The sequence below is a fragment of the Leucopleurus acutus genome (assembly GCF_964270905.1).
Source record: "Leucopleurus acutus genome assembly, chromosome: 11".
Lineage (NCBI taxonomy): Eukaryota > Metazoa > Chordata > Mammalia > Artiodactyla > Delphinidae > Leucopleurus > Leucopleurus acutus.
The window spans coordinates 74788424-74811584 of NC_139152.1; the positions used below are offsets into that span (position 1 = coordinate 74788424).

A 23161-nucleotide genomic window follows, 5' to 3' on the forward strand; every position below is an offset into this window, starting at 1 on the left:
ATCCCTTAGTAAATCCCTACCTCCCTACCCTACATTCCTGCCGACTTTGTAACTTTGGGCAGGAAATCTGTTCAAGACAATTAGTTGTCAACATGTAGGAACCACCCTTTGAGGCCTAGTTTTTTCATGGCATCCCAGAAATTCCAAATTCTCGCTTTATCACCTTGATAATGGCCTCCTGATTCTTGCCATCCTTTATTTGGTTTCATTAAAAAAGCAAAACAGGGCTTCCCTAGTGGCGCAGTGGTTGAGAGTCCTCCTGCCGATGCAGGAGACACGGGTTCGTGCCCCGGTCCGGGAAGATCCCACATGCCGCGGAGCGGCTGGGCCCGTGATCCATGGCCGCTGAGCCTGCACATCTGGAGCCTGTGCTCCGCAACAGGAGAGGCCGGCGTACCACAAAAAAAAAAAAAAAAAAAAAAGCAAAACACACAAACTGCTTTCTAACTTATTTAATGTCAAAATGATATGCAAGCTATTACTTTCATGTGTAAAATAAGTACATAATTAGGCTAGATATTTTCTGAATATTTTAGATAGATGTTTCCGTTAACCATAAAATTTTAAGATAGACTTATGATTTAATGTCACTTTTATATACTTGAATACATTCCTTCACAAATGAAAATTATCCTTTTAAGGAACGCTAAACTTTTTTTGTCAGTTTACTTTTCTGGATGTGTCTCCTTCTATGCTTCTGTAGTTTCTCCATTTCAGCCCTTCCTACATTGTATGGGATTGGTTCCATCAGGTTTCTGCCAACCCAAGCCTACTTGATGGTACGCTTTGAGTTATGTCTTTTATCTTTGTACCTCAAGGCTGTAGCATAGTAGGTGATCAACAGGTACTTACTGAAAATAATAAAAAAAATTTTGCTTGTCCAAAATAAATCTAATTCACAGCTCTATGCTTAATTTTAGAGATTTTGCTGAGAAAAAATCAATGAATGTATTAATGCGTTGAAAGCAAACCAAAAGCACATTACAGTGTATTTGGTGCATTAGGAAGCCATACATGAAGATATTATAAAACGTGTCCAGAAATCTCTGCTTGAGAAGATTAGGCACACTTCCCTAAACAGAGAAACATACGGTTTCCATCTGCAGGGTCGGAAGGAGGCAGATTCAGAAGGAATGGATTTGCAGAGAGACCAAAAGGAGGCTCTGGGAAGAGCGGAAATTGAGACAGATCTTTCATGGAATGGAGGCAGCCTAAAGGGAGAAACACATTCCAGACACGTTGCCTTGAATCTTTAGCTTTGTAGAAAAATGTTTGCACATACTTTTTACAGATAATTATTTTTCCACCGATTTGACGTGAAGCTGTAAGGTCTCACTTGTCATTCAATATAATGAGGCAAAATAACTTTTGTCTTTATCAAAAGCTGTTTTGTTCCTGCTTACTTGCTAATAAAATGTGAATGTTGAATAAATTTTAAGACCAAAGGAAAGGGATTTTTTTTCAGTTCAGCAAAATTACAGAACTGTAACCTCAAAGTACTGTGTCTGGAGAGCCTTTTGTATTGCAGACACCATTTATTCTCACATTGAATAGAAGTGATTTAGGCTTCTGTCGTCTTTTCCTCTTTAACAATTTTCATACCATGATGTGAAGCTGTGAGGCAATGCACGCAGAGAAATGAGGCCAAGGAAACGTGACCACCTGGCTCTCCGTGTGGCAGACTTTTATGCTTATGCTGCAGAAACCTAAATTGGGGAATAAACACAAATGGCCAGAAAATATCCCTGCCCCGCTTTCTCAGGCTACAATTGGTAACACTCAAATGCAAACATATCTGAGCCTCTGATATAAGTATTCATTCTTTTGGAGTTTTTCTCCACTCTTTTTCATTTTGCTGCCTTATTTTACTCAGACTTGCTCCCTACTGAATTGACTTTTTGATCTAATCATTATATTTCCCTAAAGTTTAAAAACACAATACAGGGTCACTCCCACATGTGACCTTGAGCTTAGCTATCACTGCACTTGCTTATCTTCTTGACCCAGTACCAGCAGGGTACATCTTTGAGTTGATTGTCGTCTCATTCTATTCTCTTGTTTACTGACTGTCCTTTAGATGACTGATGCCATGCGGACTGTGTTTAGAAGCATTTTCCGTGTCCACAAGAGAGGTGTATCTCTACCAGGGATGACAAATGCATAGCGCATAGACAGTGACCTGGGTAGAGTGACGTCTCAGCAGACGTCAGGCTGGAGAGATCATAGTGCCAAGAGGAGTCCTCCACCCTGCCTCAGCCTCCACACCCAGCACAGACTTGACTCCACAGAAGCAACCCAGCACCTCAGTGCAATCTCAGGAAAATCAGGGCTGAAATGACCCCGAGGTGTCTTAGATGAAGTTTCTGCTCCTGGAGAAATAAGGAATCTCAATAGAAAGTGAGTCAGTTACAGTTTTTTGTACCAGATGATGTGTACTCAGACTTTTACCAGCAATATTTATATTGTTATTAATAATACTGCAAAAGATTTGAGACTTTTATTCTCCAATAGTCAGCAAAGTTGCCCATAGAAGAATCTTCCTATAAAAGTGCTCAGCAACATTTTAAGTGACAATAACATAAAGGGGGGGGGGTGGATAAATTGGGAGATTGGGATTGACATATACACACTATATATAACAGATAACTAATAAGGACCTACTGTATAGCACAGGGAACTCTACTCAATACTCTGTAATGACCTATATGGGAAAAGAATCTAAAAAAGAGTAGATATATGTATATGTATAACTGATTCACTTTGCTGGACACCTGAAACTAACACAACATTGTAAATCAACTATGCTCCAATAAAAATTAACTTAAAAAAACAAAAAACAAATTTCAATCAAATCTCCATTTGTCCCTTAGCAAAAAGCACATATAAGTGATCCATACATCCATATTAACCATATTACTACCGTTAAGCCTCTTATTTATCTTAATTTCAGAGTAAAAATATGAAAAATTAGTATGTTCAGAAACAGCAGTCACACTTCTTCCTAACTGGCTCATTCACCACTGATTCCTTCCGTAGAGACCTCTTGTTGAGCATGCGGCTCACACGTGTTCAGAGCAGTCACAAACCATTTGTGCTGTTAAGCATTGTGTTTGAATTAATAAAAACGAATGTATTTTGTTTTTTGATATTTTAATATTTTTTCATCTCTGCGTTTAATCTGCACTGTTTCCAATGAGGAACTCAATGAAAATGTAATATACGTATGATGGAAAGAATGCTATGAAAGAATTTGTTACTCAGATTTGATTCCTATCTTTATGAATGAGTGAAAGGATCACTAAATGAATAAGTGAATTTGTAAATGATGGAAGGTTCACCAGTCTTTATAATAGTCTAATCAACCAGACTGAATGTCTGTGCCAAACATTACACTTAAGTGATGATCAACTGTCCATTTTACCCATCATTAATATTTTCTAAACATCTATAAACACCATTGTTTTTTCTCCCTATTACCATCACCATAATCTAAGTTACTTTGTTCTCTTGCTTGAAATACAGTCATAGTCTACTTACAGGAAGTTGGGATCTCCTCTACTATATATTCAACCTTCAGTGAGAATAAACTCTTAAAAATACAAAATTGATCATGTCCACCCCGTTTGAAAGCCTTCAGTGGCTTTTTGTTGCTCTTGATAACCAACAGAACAATGGCCTTGAAGAAGCACTGCAACATATTGATTATGAGGAAGGATCCAGACTAGATGAGTTTGAATCTAGCCTCGCTGTTTAGGCAGTTACTTTACCTCCCTGAACTTCAGTTTCTTCATTTGTAAAATCCTGATATAAATATTACAGTGGTGTTAGGATGAAATCGTTAATACACATAAAACACTTAGAATAATGTCAGACACATAGTACGTGCCATGGAAAGGTTTGCTATTATTATTAAAATAAATTTAAAACTCTTTGATTCACAGAGTCCTGCATGGTTTGCCCTTCAAGTGTCCTCTGCCTTCAACTCCTGCCAATTGTTTTCTTTTGCTACACTGGCCATCTTTTGTTTCTTATACTCTCCATGTTCCTTCTTCTATAGGACATTTGAATGCACTAGTCATCTGCTTGGAACTCCCTCCACTCCCCAGCTTTTTTTCCCTTATTTTATTTTTAACAGCTTTATTGAAAGTATAATTGCTATACAAAGAACTTCACATATTTAATGTGTACAGTGTGATGAGTTTGGATATATGCAAACATCTGTGATGCCGTCATCACAATCAAGATATTAGATAATATCCACCACCTCCCAAAGTTGCCTTGTAATCACTTATTTGCCCCTCATATCTAGTTCAGGTCTTACTTCCTCAAGGAAACATCTCGTGATCTTTGTGACTTAGACAAACATGTGTGATGAGTGGCTCTCAGAGCTTTGTGTACTTCTTTTGGCACATCCACCATTGATTTCATGGTAGATTTGTGTGGTTTTTTTGGATTGTTGCAGTTATTCCTTTTCTAAGATCCTTTGCAACATGACTTTTCAACTCCTGTAATCAAGAAGTAGAGGGTCTGGGGCTTCCCTGGTGGTGCAGTGGTTGAGAGTCCGCCTGCCGATGCAGGGGATGCGGGTTCGTGCCCCGGTCCGGGAGGATCCCACATGCCGCGGAGCGGCTGGGCCCATGAGCCATGGCCGCTGAGCCTGCGCGTCCGGAGCCTGTGCTCCGCAACGGGAGAGGCCACAACAGTGAGAGGCCCACGTACCGCAAAAAAAAAAAAAAAAAAAAGAAGTAGAGGGTCATTTCTCATCCCTTGAATTTTGAATTTAGACTGGCCTTCTGATTTGCTTCAGTCAACAGAATGTATTGTTGTGTCAGTTTTGAGGGTAGTTCTCCAGAAATATTTCATGTTTTCATTTGATCTCTAGGAACCCTGCCCAGTCATCATATGAATGAGCTGGCTCCAGCCTGTTGGAAAATGACAGAGCATATGGAGTACAGGAAAGCCATGTAAGCTGAGGCCCACCTAGTCCATCCATCCCTGAACCAACCCAACAGCTGGTTGGGGATATATGAGTGAGCCCAGTGCAAACTAGAAGCATAGCACAGCCCAAATTGCTGAACTGCAGAATTGTGAGCTAAATAAATGGTTGTTTTAAGCCACCAAATATAATGATGAAAAAACAACAATAAGGTATATAACATTAACCCTCGTGGGGAAATAGATATTAGTTAAATAGCCACATATACAGCACAAAAATCTGTACCAATAATTGTGCACATTTAATAGATTTGTAAACTGAGGATGGAAGGAGGGAGGGTTAAATAAACTGCCTGAGGTCACATAGCTTCTATGTAGTAAGGCCAGGATGTGAACTTGATTATCGTTACCACAGAACTGCACAACGCCCTTAACATTTACTGACTCTGTACTCAGCCAAAAAAAAAAAAAAAATCATGCTGAGTAATCTAACTTCTTAAATATCTTCATTCTGAGGAAGAGGAGCTCTGGATAGGAAAAGTGAGCATTGTCATCACTGGGAATGACTTCACATTATAAATTCATAAATGGACTTCCTTGTACATATTTTAAGCCTCACGTGATTTTTTTTTTCTTGGTGTCATTTATCGACCTACCATCAGCTCTGATGGTGACTGATCATGTTAGTCAGTTGCTGACCCTGAAGGCTGAACACCCTACCAAGGCCATGTTGCCCGGTGGTAGCACTTGGCAGCCAGTCAGTCCCTGAAATTGACAAGTATAAAAAGAAATCACATAACAGGGATGTAGGTAGAGTGTAAAATTCAAGCCACATTTATTATAATTTTCTCTCACTTTTGTGAGAAATAAGTATTATGTAGAATGAAACTCTAGTCTGGTTAAGCATGATGGCTAAGACAATTTCATATATTCACCAAATCATCTCGTTTTCCTCCTGGGCAGTCAGTTAAAATAAATTTTCCAATTTATTTGACTCTAGCTTGGGTCATTTGGCTAGTTCGAGCCAACTGATGGGCAGAGAAGGTCATGTGCAGCATCTGGTCAAATTCAGTGAAGAATAAGCATACTTTCTTCATATTCTTTCTCTTCCCTTAATCTGTCAACAGAAGATCCACTGTGACAAAGGTGAGGATGGTGACGTTCTAGCATGAAAAATGTTCGAATCCCTGAATAACTACTTGGAAGACAGTAAACTCATTGACCTGCATTGGGTAGTCATGTCAGCAAGATATAAATTTTTATTGTGTTAAGCCATTGGGATTTTGAATTGCTTGTTACAGCTGCTAATGTAACTTGCCCTAATATAGACCTTTTCAATTTTTGTTTTCTTATGTGTTTCCTAATTAAACTGATGGAACAGTTTCTAATATTTTGGGGGTTGAGCTATCTAGCACATATGATTGACATTAGAAAAAATAAATGCACATTTTTTTGTCTCTCTATCCTCCCTGATTTCTCTTTTACAAACAACTGTTCTTTGATCTTGGTTATTTGGTATAGTACTTACTGAAATATTATATCACTTAATTCTAGTGAATTCACCATTGTTTCAATTTATTTTTAAATCTCAGTATTTTATTAAGTCAAAATTAATAAATCTATATAATGAATAAATATCTGCAAGTCAAAATCAAAATTAGTTAATGGCTTTTTGTTTAATCAAAATAGCATATAATAATCATAACATTTGATATTGACTTGCTAAGATATGTATGTATTGACAAAAACATGTAAATGCTTCCTTTTCTTTTAATCTATCCTAACGTATGGTTACTCTTCATAAATAACTCTAAATGGTAATGCTTCTTTGTATTCAGTGCAATGTTTAAGTGAAAAATTTAATGCAAAAGAAACAAAAGCTGATGATTTAAAGTTTCCGTTTAATCATACCCTCCCTAATCTGTGTCTCTTCTGGGACCTCAGCATGTTTTTCTTTGTTCACATGTTTATTTTCTCATTTCCTTTCCTTGTTGTCAGAACATGGCAATATTTCATTTTTACTTGCCAGAAAGATTTTTTACTTCAGTTTTATCCCAGTTTATTCAGGACTCTGTTCACCATCATCCCCTTAGACTCCAGAAACTTAATAGGTTTCCAACATCTTAGTTCTCACAAAATGTATCATCTAGTTCTAATTGAATGTCTCCAAATAATATTGGTAGGGAACTTTGGCAAAGGCTGTAGAAACACTATTTAATAGCAAAGTCAGTTCATGTTCCCTTTCCCCTTACTGCCCTTGTTCCCCAAGTAAGGATGCCAGGACAATTTAGTGTAGGCTGAAATCAGTAATCTCATGAGGATGGGGGTAGGGAGAGACAGTCAATCACAGTAATTGAAAACAAAGAAGTTGGACTGAAAACCAAGATATTTAGAACCTTTCAAATGCTAGCTCTTTATTTTATGGTGAAGTAATTTAGTATTTTTTTTAAGTTTCAATCTTTCCCATCCTAACACAAAGCAAATTGTTCCTTCTAACACAGACTTTATTGAGGCACAAACTGTAACAAGCTGTGCCTTTTAATATGTAGAACTTCTCTGCATACAACTGCTATTCATTGATGATGATGTTGATGATGTATTTATCAGACGTAATTATAGACATTTTGAATAAGAAAACGTGCATTTTGGAGGATGTCCCAGGGAGGAGCAGCTAGTAGCCAATTGCCTTCAAAATAGATAGTTATTACATTATTTTTTTTCCTCATGTACAGTCTCAGTGGTAAAGGCTTGAAAAATTTTACAAATTTAGAAACCTGACTTTATCTCTCAGGGGAAGAATTACTTTAAACAAATTCCAAAGACTGTACTAAACCAGGATGCTAACCTGAACCCTGTTATTGCCACCAATATGTTCTCTGTAGTCTCTGTAGCTTCACTTGGGGGCCTGATTATAATCAGAAGTTTGTAGGAGCAGAACCTGGGTATATCAGCTCTATAATAGCATAATGTAAAGGAAGGGCTGTCTTTCAAGGGTTCGAAATCCTTAGATTTGCTGACTATCGTTAAGTTTCTGCAGTCTAACATGATAGATATCCTCCTGCCAATAGGAGAAGGCTGCTGAATAACAGTTAATTGGTTTTGGCAATATTTCACTCTGTGATCTTCCTTTTTTTTTTTTTTTTTTCTTTTTTTTTTTTTTGCTGTACGTGGGCCTCTCACTGTTGTGGCCTCTCCCGTTGTGGAGCACAGGCTCCGGACGCGCAGGCTCAGTGGCCATGGCTCACAGGCCCAGACGCTCCGCGGCATGTGGGATCCTCCCAGACCGGGGCACGAACCTGTGTCCCCTGCATCGGCAGGCGGACTCTCAACCACTGCGCCATGAGGGAAGCCCTGATCTTCCTTTTTAATCTCAGTACAAAAATGTACGGATCCCCTTCAATTTCCATTCTATATATGTTATAGATTCAATATAGTTTTTGTGAAGGATTTTTATCTTAAATGTTCTGTATTTGATTTCTTTCATGTTTATGTCTTTGATCAGAGTTTTGATATCATAACTCCAGAGAAAACACACTTAAAAAAGAGTTGATCAATCCTCAATATCTTTTAGATATATTTTATTTGCTTTTCTCCTTATATGAATTAAGAAATGGAGTGTTTAATATATTTGCATATATACCATTTACCTCTTTAAAGCCCGTATTGAATGTTAACAAAGATATTGATATGTTGTCACTGTGATTATCCTTTGGGGCCCGCCAATCTGCATCTTATGTGGAGTACACTGACATCACAAGCCAATAATTGTACAACCTGATGGATGACAACATTGCCAAGTAGTAATTCTTGAATTATTTCAGTGCGTGTGTGTGCGTGTACCTTAACAGTGGAAGCCTCTCTGTTCCTAGCAAACTCAAGACAAGGTTTACCATAACTTGGCCTAGGAGTGTTAGAATGAGAAATTTGTGGAATTAGGGAGGGTCTAATGAAAATTAGGCATTTAAGAAAAAGGCTATGTAGGGCAATAAGAGGTCAGGTCCCATCTGGGGTTAGAAATTAGTATGGTAGGAGAACATGTCCAGGATAGGATTATCCAACTCAGAAATGTGAAGATTTCCAAAGATTTTTTGAACAATGTTATTTACTTTTGGCAGATTTGTAATTTACTGATTTTTTAATGTCTCTGTGGAAGATGCCACAAGACAAAATCTGGAGGACTATGTCAGTAAAACAAAAATCTGGACCAGAGAGAAAAGAGAAAAAGGCTCTCATTTAGCACACAGTACTAGAGAAGTAAAGGGACCAAATTGAAAAGCATATTAAACTGGTTAAAAAACTAGTACCTGACACACTAAAAGAATAGCTGAGGGACGTCAAATACCCCACCTGGGTCCTACCCCAGAGATTCTGATTTTAATAGTCTAGGGTGTGGTCTAGGCATTGAAATGTTTTAAAACTCTCGAGATGATTCAAACATATGGCCAAGGTCAAGAACCACTACACTAGAGGGGAAATTAATTCCGCAGAATAGGACGTGGGAGACAGAAATGCTAATTAAGTCCTGGAACTTTGAAATGTTGAGTAAGGTCTTGATGAGATTATGGTAGAAGGATTGTTTTTTACTAGCCTCCCAAGGACCACAGGCATCAGAAACATCAACAGCAGTTTCAGTTCAGGAATCTGCTGAGGTTGATTCTCCAGCTGAAAAACAAAACAAAACAAAACAAAAACATGGGGAAGAAGTGGAAACTCTCTGGGAGGCGGATTTCTTGAATTCCACAGCCTGAAGCGAGAGTAAAAGCCCCTGCCCTGCGGCACACAGCTTCCAGACTAGAGAAACTCCTGGCTGAAAATCCTTGCTTACAACAGAATCTGTCACTTGACAGAACACACACTCAATGCAACACCAGGTACCAGAATACCAGGGCTTAGCAGGAAAATGGGAATTCAAAGGCAGTATGCAGAAAAAAAGAGAAGCCTAAGATGGACCTGGTAATTGGGCCTGCCGTCAATCACCTGTGCTAGATAACAGGATGTATAAAAACTGTGCTAAGAAACAGGAATATCTCCAATAATACTCTGAGAGAAGAGCTTGTGTTTGGGGATGTTGTGCTGCTCATACCGTAGGTGCATCAGAATGACATGGAGAGTTTGTTAAATCATTGATCACTGGGCCCCCCTCTCGAGTTTCTGATTCGTTAGGTTTGGAGTGGGACCTGAGAATTAGCATTCCTGACCAGCTCCCAGGAGATGCTGACGCTTTGAGAACAGCTGCTCTAATAATGGTAAAACAGTGCCATAATTTAACTCCTGGTGGGAGATTTCTCCCAATTGTACTTGAGCTCTAACTATGCAGACTAGAGACAATGAACATATGCTGACCAACATCTGGATGAGGTCAAACCAAGATTTCTTCCATGTTCCAACTTCTCAGGTACCATCAACTCTCTTCTTGGTCTCTGGACAGTATGTACCGGTTTGGGGAATATACTCTTGCCTAGAATAACTATTTTAGGGTCTCAGGATTATCTGGTTTTTAAAAATTTGATGGGGGTTAAGGTCAATAATGTGATAATATTGTATGTGCAATTAATGCTTCATTCTCTTTAAAAATCAAGGCCATGGGAGACTTGGTAATGAACAAATAGCAATTTATGTGCCTCTGAGGAACTACATCTGAATCTAGTAGAGGCTACTCAGGTTGTAGTTACTGAAAGAAGCAGGCTTGACCCAAGCAAAAAGAATTCATCTAGCTGGGATGAAGCAAAAGAAATTGAGAAAGGGGAGTTTGGGACTGCATATTCTTTGGACTTTTAAATCACAAGGCAAGTAATTCTGACTTCGTACAGCAATATCTTTGGATTTAAACAAGTTTAGACTTTAATATGTAAGAGACATTAACGTCCAGTTTTTAATTTTTCCTCAAAAACTTTATAGAGGTAGGAGAGCTATATGCTAATCTGTGTCCTCTCTGTTTCTGGAATTGTCTTATTGGAGTGTATTTACTTAGCATTTCATTTCATTGCAGAAACTCTCATAAACTCTGATATTAGATAATGTGGCTTGATATAATTTGAGGTAGAACGTAGAACTGAGAGTGAAATTTCAATCTTAGGTGCAGAGAGGCCTTTGAGATAAATTCACTGATGTTCTTGGATCCACTTCAGAGTTTTCTGGGGTCAAAATCTACAGACTTCCAGAGGACATCTAAGAGTGCCAGCTGGCATGAGGGCAGGCCTCATGAAGGTAGCAGTGACTGTCCTAAGAAATGGGCTGCTTTTCTCTCTCGACATGGAAAGCTAAACTGAACCTAACGGGCAAGGCTGATGGCTTGAGAGGACACCGTGTTGGGGAGTGGGTGTATCCTCTGTGGGCCCCTTTACTCACTCCTCCTATGAGAGGAAGAAAGACGAGGGTAGTTGGTGAGTGAGAGAAGGAGCTTGGCCTGAGTTGTTCATCTTCTTCTTTAGGGGAGTCGCCTGCCTGTCAGGAGCATAAGTTCTGGTTTGCCCCTCTGTGCATGCACGAAGGTTTACTGTATTCTGAGGCCTGTGGTTGGCCAGTATTGCCTGTGACTGATGACCTAGTCTATTTCTGAAGTTTTGTATTAAGAAGCCCATAGTTGCTTCACACCTAAGTCATATATTACAACCTAGCCTTTATCAGTAATAAAGGGGATATTTTGAATGTTATTTGTCTGAGTCCCATTTCTGTCCCTCAGTTGATTCTAAAGTTAGGTAGGGCATAGCAGAAGCACATATGAGGTTCCTTAAAACCTAACACTATTGCCCAGAAAACTTCAATATTATAAGTCTCTATATGTATCATAATACAAAATGGTATGCATTTTCAAATATGTACTTGGCCCCTGGCTTCATATTATTTTCTCAACTATTTTTTTTTCTTTGCCTCACTCTCCTAATTTATATTTTTATACTATAATGTAATATAACACATAATTAATAATATACAATATAAGATGTGATATGGAGAATATAATATACTCTATTATATATATATTATAAACCATTTTATGAGATAATATTGTATGTAGCTTATATTTAATCTTTTATCTATATTTATTATATATATTTATATATCTATTTCTGTATTATCGCTTTTATTCATGTAAGTAGACTTACATACTGTTCAAAAAAGGTGGTAGATAAACATATAAGTAAAATAATGGCAGGTTTGGAGACATAATTTCTCAGCATATGTATATATTTTGTGACTGAACTCATAGAAACCTTATGTCCCAATAACTACTGATCTTGTTTATTCTTATTTTTTCACTTCCTTTATTGTGTTGAAATTGTGTGTTTATAAGATAACTAGACTGAGGGATACTGAGGGACAGGGAAGGACTTGGTCTGATTTACCTGCTTCAGTTCCTGGCTCTCAGCAAGAGATTGGGAAGTGGATGCAAGGTGAACCCATGCCCAGTAGAGTTAGTCTTCATTATAGCGCAAATCCCATCCCTTCCCTGACGGCTTCTCTGATCACCAGTGCATAAGCTTCCGTGCCTGTTGATTCAATGACTGATTCCATGGTAAAAGTAACATTTATTGAATATTTGCTATGTGCCAGGTTCTAAGTTAAACCGTTAAGTTTTTAATTTAATTCTCACGAGTTATCTTATAAATAGGAAGTTGTATGACTGTCCAAGGCCACACAGTTGGTGTGACGGACTTGGGACTCACACATGAGGAGACTGACTCCATAGCCCATGTCACTCAACACTGTGAAAAACTGGCTCTCAAGGATGAATGGGGTGTGCACATGAGCAACACCCAAAGCTAGTGGTTTCTCCCACCTTTCTTTATAGTGTGTGTGGTAATGATTTAAGTGCCCAGGCAAAGCCAGAGTGAGAAGCGAAAGTCCTCATCTGTTTATTTGCTTAGTTTAGGGTCGCCACCCTGCCAGTCTATACCTAACCAATAAGCTCAGTTCCTCAGCACATAATATTTAAATTATAGGCCCATCTCCCTTTTTGTTAGTCTTCGAAATCCAGAATGCTATTTGGATTTTTACTCTAACACTAAGTAAGATATTTGTAAAACAAAACAATTTTAAATTTATCTTTCTCCCAAATTATCCCACCACTTGCTACTCAGTCTTGAAAGTGTTCTATGTTGTTATCATTGTATCAGAAATTGGTTTCTGAACATGTTAAAAGGCCCTGGGCCATTCGTCCTGAGTTACTAAAGAATATTCTTGTGGGTTCCACATGCTGGCGTGTAGGTATGCTAAGTGCAGTGAAATTCTGCTCTAAGCATAAGTCTGGTACTCAAACTGATTTAAATGATTCATGTTAATTATCTAAAAGAATGTGACCATGAACATTGGCAGTGAAAGCTGTATCTTATTTTCTACTTTATCTTGAAAATGAATGAGGAAGAAATGTGTTTGGCAAAGATTGCTCAGTCCCCATATTTTTGACAAAGCTGCTTTCAGTTCAGAAGGATCATCTGTCCTGTCTCTCCCTCAAATACTTTGACAGCTAAGAGAGATGCTTAGATAGTGTGTTAATTGCAATCACTTGAAAATTTTTTTCTGATTCCTAATAATCAAATTACTTAATTTCAGAGAAAATAAACCTCAATATTGGACACAGCTAAAAGAAGTAAAGATGAAAGAGAAGGAACAGGAAAATAATGGAGGTTTTAGTGCCAGGGTCTCTCTAGTTTGACGTTAAAAGAACCTGGTTTAAATTTTACTCTGAAACTTACTAGTTGAATAACCTTGGGCAACATTCTGATCCTTAGTTGTTTTTAATAATAATGATAATAGTAATAACAAGTCTTATTTCAAGGGACAGTTATGATAATTATCTTATATTTGTGGTCTCATAAATAATGTATAATACAGATACAAACAAATCACTGGCAAATACTATGAATAATTTTCTTTTCCTGTGAGCCTGCATGATTGTACATTTTTGTTGCTTCATTTTTTTAAGGTTTTCAAATAGCTTACCATAAGAATCAAATGGTTTAATGCTGGTTTTGAAAGAAGCTTATGGAAAGTCAGTCAGACAACGGTATTAAAAGATCATCAGCAAAATTCTTTCCTCTCACCCTCCAGAGCATCTTCAGTGAAAAGGGAGGGTAAAGAGAAAGGTTAACTTTTATTTTTTGCCATATCCTGAAAAGAATATTTACTTCAGGCTGACTGACACTTTAACAAGTTACTTCTTCCAGTAAGAGGTATTTTATATGCCAACCATATATTTGAAACTTTAAATCATATTGTATAAATTGGCCAAAGTGAGACGTAATTCCAAATATAAAGATAAAAGTATTGCAAGCCTTTTTCACCACAGGACATAAATTGTAGAAATATCTGTAATTTAATTACTTTTTGCTCAGAAAATATAAAGATGAGTTTTGAGACAAACTATCCTCTAGCATTAGCAAAGTTCTATACCAATTTATTATACTTAGATAACCTAATTTTAAGATCCTTCTTATATATCATTATCTAAAGTGGATGTTGATTTCTATAAGTAGCCCTAAATTAGTTTGATTCTACTTAAGTAATTTCAGGTGTTACAGACCATCAATATGTATTCTAAAAGAATAATAACATGTGTTGCATAACACCCTGTTATGACAAGAGAAAAGAAATCATTGCTCCATTGTTACTTGATACAACTGCCTTCACTGAGTTCTCTCCCAGTCCTATAACTTCACTAAATTTAATTTTCATCCCTTTGATGAGCTTATAGCTTCTTCATCCATAAATGCTATTTTTGAAGCTGAATGTGTTTATTTCAATGGGAGTTTTCTTTATAGGGTTAATCTTAAACAATCTAGCCACTTGTTCTTTCTGTGAAAGAGAAAAAATGGCCTTCATTTTAAGATCAATGGAGAGTAATAGCAAGAAAAGGATTCCTCATTCAAGAAATTTCCTATTGGCCAATTGTTACTGATGTGTTTTTTTAAAATTAGTTGTTAATGTTATTTACTTATGAATGCATACGTTATCTCATTCCAGAAAGTATATAAGGCAGTTTTTTTTTAACATCTTTATTGGAGTATAATTGCTTTACAATGGTGTGTTAGTTTCTGCTTTACAACAAAATTAATCAGTTATATATATACACATGTTCCCATATCTCTTCCCTCTTGCATCTCCCTCCCTCCCACCCTCCCTATCCCACCCCTCCAGGCAGTCACAAAGCACCGAGCTGATCTCCCTGTGCTATGCGGCTGCTTCCCACTAGCTATCTATTTTATGTTTGGTAGTGTATATATGTCCATGCCTCTCTCTCGCTTTGTCACAGCTTACCCTTCCCCCTCCCCATATCCTCAAGTCCATTCTCTCGTAGGTCTGTGTCTTTATTCCTGTCTTACCCCTAGGCTCTTCTTTTTTTTTTTTTCTTAAATTCCATATATTTGTGTTAGCATACGGTATTTGTCTCTCTCTTTCTGACTTACTTCACTCTGTATGACAGACTCTAGGTCTATCCACCTCATTACAAATAGTTCAATTTCGTTTCTTTTTATGGCTGAGTAATATTCCATTGTATATATGTGCCACATCTTCTTTATCCATTCATCCAATGATGGACATTTGGGTTGTTTCCATCTCCGGGCTATTGTAAATAGAGCTGCAATGAACATTTTGGTACATGACTCTTTTTGAATTATGGTTTTCTCAGGGTATATGCCCAGTAGTGGGATTGCTGGGTCATATGGTAGTTCTATTTGTAGTTTTTTAAGGAACCTCCATACTGTTCTCCACAGTGGCTGTATCAATTTACATTCCCACCAACAGTTTTTAAAGCATGTATGGTAATACTTGAAAAAAAATCTCCATGAGGAGATTAGGATGATAGGAAAATAAAGGTGTGGGAAATAATATGACACCAGGGAAGAATGAGGCAACAATTAAGAGCCATTTTTCTGAGCAAAATGATAAGCACACTTAGTTACAAGGTGTATGGCCCAGAAAATAAACAAATTCCTGAAAACTTGCAACCTGTTCCTCTACATTCTCATGAAAGAGCATTGTGTGGCGTTGAAAATGCCCTCACGCCACCCTACAGCAAATACAATCAAGTGCTTCATGGGACCACAGGGTATAACATTCCTGGTATTTATTGAAGATGCAGGAACAGTGCAGGCTTACTTAAGTAGAGGTAATTATGTAAGACTAAATAATGTGATATAGGTGAGGAGACGTCTAATTATCTGATTGGAGCCAAGGAGAATTTCCTATCTTTCAGCAGAACTTCCATAAATATTAATATAGTCACTGAGTACTTTTCTGGGCAAAATAAATTACTCATGGTCAGGACCAATGTTTTTTTAGACCTAAGAGGAATGGAAAATCAATAACCCAAAAACTATAGCATGAAAATGGAAACAAATACCTGCCTTGGTCAAAAACGCAGTCTCAACTTAAGCCACTCAAAGAATACAGAATTTTGAACTATTTAGTTTTTTGGTGAACCCTTTAAGGAAAATAGGGAAATGTTTCCCTGGATCCTAGACTCCCAAATATATCTATATATGTGTATATATGCATATATTCAGGTTATTACTCATAACTTAGATATATGTTGGCAAATACATATTCACAATTATTCTTTCAAGTATAGACTAAGTAGTTAGTCTAAGCCATTTTTTTCTTACAGTAATTAGATAACAGTCAGTTGTCTATAAATGTTACTTCTAGTTCACATTATTCACCCATAGAAGAATGCTTTTCTTTCTAAGAGTGCAGTATAGAATGCACCTGGCATTCAGCTCAACCAAAACCAGTTCAAGTTAAAAGGACAATTAGAAAGTGGTAAAAAATGGAGGGAGGATAATATAATCTTTCATTAGTCTGTTGGAAATTATTTTCTGATATGAGAACATCACTATGATTATACATTATGAATAACTGTAATCTTAGTCAAGTTACTTAACTGCTCTTTGTCTCAATATCCTCCCTCATCTATATTCAATGGGAATAATAATGACACTTCATTGTTTTTGGGGGAGGAATAAATGAGATAATACATGTGATATTCCTAGAACACTACTGACACATAAGAAGTGCTCAGGGTTAGCTAGTATTCATCAGTAAGCAAAACGTCTGCATTTTGGTCTTATGGCTTATAACCAGTTCCTATCCATATCATTAAAGTAAAATGAAAGCTCAGTAAAAATTGCAACAACTTTATGTTATGCCAGCAAAGTTATCCACTGGCTAATATAGAACATTATGATGGAATTGTTGGGCCTAAAATCTTTTTCTAACATAGTATCCAGTGGATCCTGGATATTCTAGATCATCAGAAATCACATAAGTCATGAGTCTGAAATACTATTGCTGCATATAATTTTCAAAACAGAAATACTTTCAATTACCCGTTTCCAGCCACTGAGGAGATAATGAATATACTACCACCAATAGAAATCAATAAAGCTCTATTGAGATTCTAACCCTGGGAATCAGGGGTGGTTTGGTTCACTGACTAGATAAATTGTTGGACTCATAAATGGAAGCCTTGCAGCCTTATAGTAATTCAAATTTGGCTTTCAGAAAAAAAAGTTTAAATCATTACATTGTAGTAGTTTTCTGTTGCTGCATTGCAAATTGCTATAAACTTTGCAGTTTAAAACTATACCCATTTTTAAACGGATAGTTTCTGTGGATCAGAAGTCCAAGGATGGCTTGACTGGGTTCTCTGCTTAGGGTCTCACAAGGCCAAAATAAAGTGATGGCCAGGGCTGTAACCTCATGTAGTACTTGAAGTACTTGAAGTTTCTTGTATCTTTAGGACTGAGTTTCTTGTATCCTTATATGCTTGCTGACTGTCAGCTTCTCCTCAGCATCTACAGAATTCCTGCATTCTTGTTATGAACATAGACCCATCTATTGATATCTTTAAAGCCAGAAACAGTTTCCCTTGCATTGAATTTCTCTCATGCTTCAAATTTTGTCCCTAACCTCAAGACACTGATTTAAGGGGCTCATGACTTTAGGTCAGGCAGACCAAGATAATCTCCCTTTTTAAATTTCAACTGTGCCATATAACATAACCTATTACAGGAGTGATATCCCAATATATTCATGATGGTAACAATTACAAAGATCATGGACACATCAGGGGATGGGCCACTTAGGGTACATCTTAGAATTCTACCTACCACATATATCAAAGGCCTTAAGTATTAATCATTCCAGGTTTAGACCAAAGGGTCTACTCTATTGGCATAAGATGCCAAGTCTTTGACTTTAAAAGAAAGAAATTGGCATTTAGAAGCAGTTATCCTATAAATTTACAACTTTAGAATATAGAGTTGTCTTTTGTACAGTTGAAATAAATTCTAGGCTAAATTATGCAGAACCATACTCTTGGCATCAAGGACAAAAAACTGAAGAATCTGATCCCATCATTCCCTATGTCTATCATTTACTATGAACTTTTTCATCAACTGGACCTTATATGGGTGTGTTATCAGTGTTCACTCAAAAAGTGTCACATAAGATCAAGAACATGTGCAACCACTGCCTTTAATTTATAAAGACGAGATAAATAAGTTTATTTGACCTTCCAGAATCTGAACTTACAAGACTGCATTCAAGAAATTCATGCCATGTTAACCAAATTCTAGAATCCATTCACATGACTGGAAGTATTGGCTTTATTTCATATTTTCCCATAGGGAATTATATGCTAGTTGTTTGTTTGTAAGGAATTTATAGTAATAAGTTGTTGAGATCTGAGTTAAATTTCTGAATTTTTTTCCTTAGGTCATCTTATTTTCTTTATCATATTGATTTTGTTTGTTTTGGGATTTTTTTCCAATAGGTGGTGGGTGAGTACGTTGGTTGATTGATTTTTGCTGTTGGAACAACTTTGTAAATATCTTTAAAAAATTATGTATATTTGATGTTTTCAAATGTGTTATAGTTTTATTATAGCACATGTATATATCTATATCTATATCTGTATCCATATCTATCATCTACCTAAAACCAGTTTGCTGATGACTTCACCACAAAGGATTGTTAAATCAGGGCTGACTTGTATATTTCAGTCAACTACAAGGGATTATCAGTGGCTTTCTGGAACCCTCAGTTGTTAGGGTTTCTGAGTCTGGCTTAGCCAGTAAGAAAATTAGAAATGTTTGCATGAAGTAAGGGCTAGGGTGTGTAAGGATACAATGCCACATATTCAGTACCTTACAGGAAGGTTGTTATTCCAGAATAAGCAAATACTGAGGAAAGGTTGTATAATAAATCATCTTTTTATATATATATATATATATATATATATATATATATATATATACACACACACACACACATATATACATATATATATATAAATAAAATTAAGCTAATATATAATATATATAATTATATATATTATATATATAATTAAGCTAATATGTATATATATATTAGCTTAATTTTCCTTGATGGCAGGAGGAACTTCAGACTCTCATGAGAATGTCTAGGGCCTCCTGGGCAACAGAAAGGATCCTGACAGCAAGAAATAGCTTAAAAGCAGTCTGCAGATAAAATTCACTTCCTTCACAGTTTTGCCTAGGGTAGGCTTGGTCTCAAATGGTAGTCCCTCTATTATGCATTTGGTCTTCTGAAGTGAATAAATAAACCCTTGAATCCAAATTCCCCAGCCCTACTTAAAATAAAGAATTCACTATGGTACTCACCAATCCAATGAAATATTTTTTGGAAGAATGACAAATAAGTTTAAATTTAAATATTTAATTTGGTAGATAACTGCAGATATGCACTGAGTTTTGTTTTTTTTTTAATATTTCTGCAAAATGGAAAAAGGAACAGGGCAGATGAGTTAAGCACTGAAAAACTTTCTTCTTATACTCTACATTGATGCATTAGATTAGAGATACAGAGATCACATATAGCAAGATTGGTATTAATGACTATAAATTCTCAACAGAAAATCCCCTTCACATAATGGAAGCCACACGGTGAAATGAATCAAGCACTGAATGTTGATAAAGACTTAAAAACAGAGTCATAACTAAATGTTCAGAAGAAAAGTGGCCTGCTGTCAAGCCTGAAACTTTACTAAAAAGTGGGGAAGAGAAAGATAGACAGAGAGAGAGAGACAGATGGCAAAAGAGAAAGACAGGAAAAGAATAGTGCAGGGGGAGAATACATAAAAACTACTGTATTGTAAAAATCTAATTCTTGTATTTTAGAAGGCAACATAAACAATAATGAGAATGTTTACTATTTTAATAAAGATGTATCTAAGTCCCATGCAATTTAAATACATGCTTTTGTCTAAATATTTCATTTCCCTAGTTGTCAAAAGTAGTTATTCTAAGAAAATTTACACTTGAATGACTGCCCCAAATATGTTCTGATCTTGTAAAGGTGATGTAATTTCCCTTTCGGTTTATTTGTACTTAATTAGTTTTTGTCAATGTTGTACATTCATTAGACTCCAGCATTTCAAGATCTGCTTGTTTTCTGATTCAGAAAAATTAGTCTGTATCCTTTAGTTATGTAAAAAGCCTACCATTTAATTAGGAACATGTCATATCAGATTTAGGTAACAGTCTGTAACCTTGCCAATGCCTACATTACTGCTGAGGGTAATCAGTCATTTAGGGAAGCGTATTTGCGCTTGGAATAAAGTAAAGTTTCAAATCATTGTCCTTTTTCTGCATTCTTTTAGTTTTCTTCTATTATATTTTAATCTCATGTCTTTTTTCTTTACTTCAAACTTCCCAAACTTCCTTATCATTTTATATGTACTATTTGAATTCACCTTTTCCTCATTGATTGCCTCTTCCCCTAATTTTCTCTGTTCTAACTTGATAGAAACTTTTATTTTTCAATTTTATGAGGAAATATAAAGAAAACAAAGTGAAGTATAAAGAAAGCAAAAGAGTTTCCCAATGTTAACCTCCATCACATTGAACATGTTCTGGAGAAAAAGTTAATATGAAATTATTGATGGAACATCTCCACTTATAAGTAAACAAAAATCTATTTAAAGAGAAGAAACCCTAATAATTCCTCATACAATGCTTTAAAAAGTCTCAGGAGTGGGAGGAATCAGTTACCTCAGCTTGACCCATTGGTATGTTTTCATAGTTGTATAGATTATCCAGGTCTTCTAAGGTGGCATCATAGGTTTCTGAGTCATAGTTGATGGATTCTAGAGTTGGGGCGGTCACAGCAGCATCCAAGATGACAAGTCCCAGAACAAGTCTTGCTAATGTTTTCATTTTTCAAACTTTCCTAATCATAAAATATTAAAACACATACATATTTAATTGATAATAACTTATGAATAGTTTTCACTAAATAGGAATGATAAATCACTGTCAATACTGAGAAACTCAAGCTGGTAGCTTTCTTTCCATGGATAATTTATAAACATAGCACATGAAATTGTGTGGCTTCCGAGGACTATTGATGCCAGATGCTCAAAAGAATTCACAAACCTATCCACATTTTTACAGTAGATACTGGAATTATGGTGAAATTGATTTTATTTTATAGAGAAACATGGAGAAAATGGTATGCAGAAAGACTGTGGTATACTTATTCACAAAAGCCTTCACATTATCTAAGAGTTTTACCACTTACTAAGCATTAAGATTCTTTCATCAACTCTGGGATGTAGGGATGATGAGGATGATGATGCTGATCACTATAACTGTCACACCACTTTACAAATGAGGAAACCAAGACAGAGTTGGCTAGTAATACAGCTAGGACTGTTTCTTGTACATTTAAGTCTAGGGCTTTTTCCAGACAAAATAATGAAGGTTTGTTTTTTCTTTCTTTTACTTCTTTGTTGCCTCTGGGTGTCTTTAATGCATACATAATTTAATATTTACACACATAAAATTAATGTTTCATGCAATGTTTTCAAAGCTTGTCTTAACTAAATGGAGCAGACAAGAAAATTATTTTTTTCCTTAGTCCTTTTCCTTTTTAGTCCTTAGTGTTTTATTTCAATCCTTAGTGGCTATCTAAAGTTTAAACTCAGAATCAATAGGAATACATGTCTGAAAGTCACCATTTAGCAAGATTTCCTTAGAGGAAGATTTGCACACACATGGGATTAGAGCAATCTTTTGTTTTGTAATTCTTTAATAAATGCTATTCTTAGTTTCCATGGTAACATCATGCTTTGGGGAGAATCAGTCAAGATCTTATAATTTTAATTATTTTAATTCTGTATGTACTCCTTTGCATACATTTTAGTTTGGAAAAAAACTCTTATGTTTAATTTAAACATTTAAATTAGGCCTATGAAAAGTGTTACCTAGTGATCATTCATTGAGGAAGCAAAGTATTTGTAAAATTTTGATCAAGCATATCTAATTTTAAAGGTTTTGTATTTTGGATACACTTCTTGGGTTTACTTTAAGAACAGTACATGTGGTGTTTGTACCTATGCACACATACAAAAAGGAATTCATGATAAATATTACTTTCAAACTTGAATGCACTGGCAGACAAATTGACCTTCAGTTACTTGAAAGAAAGTCTTTATGAAGCAGGTTTAGGCAGAAGGATATGAAATTCCTCTGAGAATAGGAAGTAGTACAAGGAGCTCCTTTTTATCCTTTCCTATGCTTTCTTCAAATAAGTTTTTTATTCATACTGGATAAACTAAGCCTCTATTTTACTTGCCTTTGCAGAGGTCTTTGCAGGATCTCAGATTTGGAACAGTTTTATGCAATTATCAACAAAGTCCTACTTAATAAAACAGTGTGATTTGCAAATCCTTCAGAAACCATTCTCCCATATTCAGATGGGAAGCATTAACAGTGGCCACCACTAACCTAAAAAGTATATAGATTTCCTTGTACAGTTCTGGCAACATTCATTGTTCAAAAAACTTATGCACTTGCTTATTCTTTTTCTCACTTCATACTCTATGTTTGATTATATATATCTGCATATTAGAGTTTACTTACATTTGACATATCCCCTAAAGCTATCATCAATAAGGCAGTCTGTGAACCTTAGAAATATGAAGAACACATATCCATGTATAGTTTAAAAAAGCATGTTCCTTCCTTCGAATACTTACATTGGTATTTAATGTAATGTCTTTGTTGAAACTTTAAACATAATGTCCTCTCTATACCATTTAATGACATTTTATAGCTTATACTTATATAAAAATTTAAAATATATAGCTTAAAAAGACATTGTAAATGGAAAATTGTAATATAATCAGTATATTTTAAACGCCTGAAATCTTATCATTTTCTTCTTTTGCATAATATTTCAATCA

At 36.0% G+C, this 23161-nt stretch overlaps 1 protein-coding gene across 1 annotated transcript in view; it reads right to left on the minus strand.

Moving 5' to 3' along the window:
- The window catches only part of EPYC (epiphycan), a gene marked incomplete at both ends in the record, with an annotated part of 35651 nt that extends 14520 nt beyond the window's left edge, over window positions 1-21131 (minus strand). Inside the window, one exon of the mRNA XM_082850636.1 lies at window positions 20967-21131. Within this exon, the coding sequence (XP_082706762.1) occupies window positions 20967-21131 (165 nt within the window). The remainder of the gene's footprint in view (window positions 1-20966) is intronic.
- Between the last annotated feature and the right edge of the window lie 2030 nt (window positions 21132-23161).